This window comes from Cephus cinctus, unplaced genomic scaffold (genome assembly GCF_000341935.2).
Source record: "Cephus cinctus unplaced genomic scaffold, Ccin1 Ccin1_scaffold1359, whole genome shotgun sequence".
In the NCBI taxonomy this organism is placed as follows: Eukaryota; Metazoa; Arthropoda; class Insecta; order Hymenoptera; family Cephidae; genus Cephus; species Cephus cinctus.
In genome coordinates, this window is record NW_014333767.1 from 689 (window position 1) to 1,657 (window position 969).

The 969-nt window shown below is 49.2% G+C and overlaps 1 protein-coding gene across 1 annotated transcript in view; it reads right to left on the bottom strand.

The window, feature by feature from the left end:
• Positions 1-822, bottom strand: part of LOC112495152 (uncharacterized protein F54H12.2-like) — a gene marked incomplete at its 3' end in the record, with an annotated part of 1,039 nt that extends 217 nt beyond the window's left edge. The window contains exon 1 of the mRNA XM_025090369.1: positions 50-822. Coding sequence (XP_024946137.1) covers positions 50-822 — 773 coding nt within the window. The remainder of the gene's footprint in view (positions 1-49) is intronic.
• Positions 823-969: the final 147 nt, after the last annotated feature.

The following is a 969-nucleotide window of genomic DNA, read 5'->3' on the forward strand; positions in this document are numbered from 1 at the left end:
CATTTTAGAATGAGCAATTAGAATACCGGGGCTTATTTTGGCTCGTCTAACGAGGAGCGTGGCCTCCGTTATATGTAAAGAACACGCGTTGTTGGGGTCCATGAGGGAGAAGCCGTCTCTCGTGCGTACGAGCTGTAAACGGAGCTCAACGCCATTTAATAAAAATTTTTCTTGGTTAAACACATCGTAGTGTACATGACCGATCAGATCGACTGTCTTGTCTTTACCGACGAATGCCTGCCTATTCGCGAGACCCATATTCTTGCCAGCTGTATCGTCCATATGACCGGGCGTATCATCGTACCAGAGCACGCTCGAGAGGTGTGACCCCTTAGCGGCCGGCCCATAATTTAGTAGCGTCTCTATATAGGCCCTGTAAGCGTACGCGTTATTAGGTGGCGATACGAGTTTCTGATTAAGAAACACGTCCACCTGATTGAACAGCGAGTGTAGCAGATTGTTAACAGGGGCTGCTTTGCTCAGAGCGTCCGCTGCTGACGCATCCTTGGAGCGCAACTGTACGCGTAAACTCAGCATAGTGTGTGCTAGATCGAGGTATGCTGCTTTGCTCAGAGCAGCCGCTGCTGACGCGTCCTTGGAGCACAGCTGTACGCGTAAACTCAGCATGGTGTGGGCTAGATCGAGGTACTCATCGCCGTTACCCGGCACGACAAATTCAATGGGCGAGTCATCGGTCAGCGATGAGATGGGCTTGTAGTGTACCCACTGAGCGCTCTCTATAGTGGTTTGTGTCGGCGGTAGTGTAAAGAGTTCGAGCTCCGATTCCATACACTCCCACGAGTGAGCGTGTAGCAAGGCCATGATAGAGGTAACGTTTAAGAGACGATATCCAGCAAACTACGCTTTACTTTCTTACTAGCGACCCTACGACGATTTATGGGTTTCTTGTTTTGACTTTATTTTTTTTTACTACTTTTTTTTCGACGAGGCGCAGACTTCTTTCCCGTA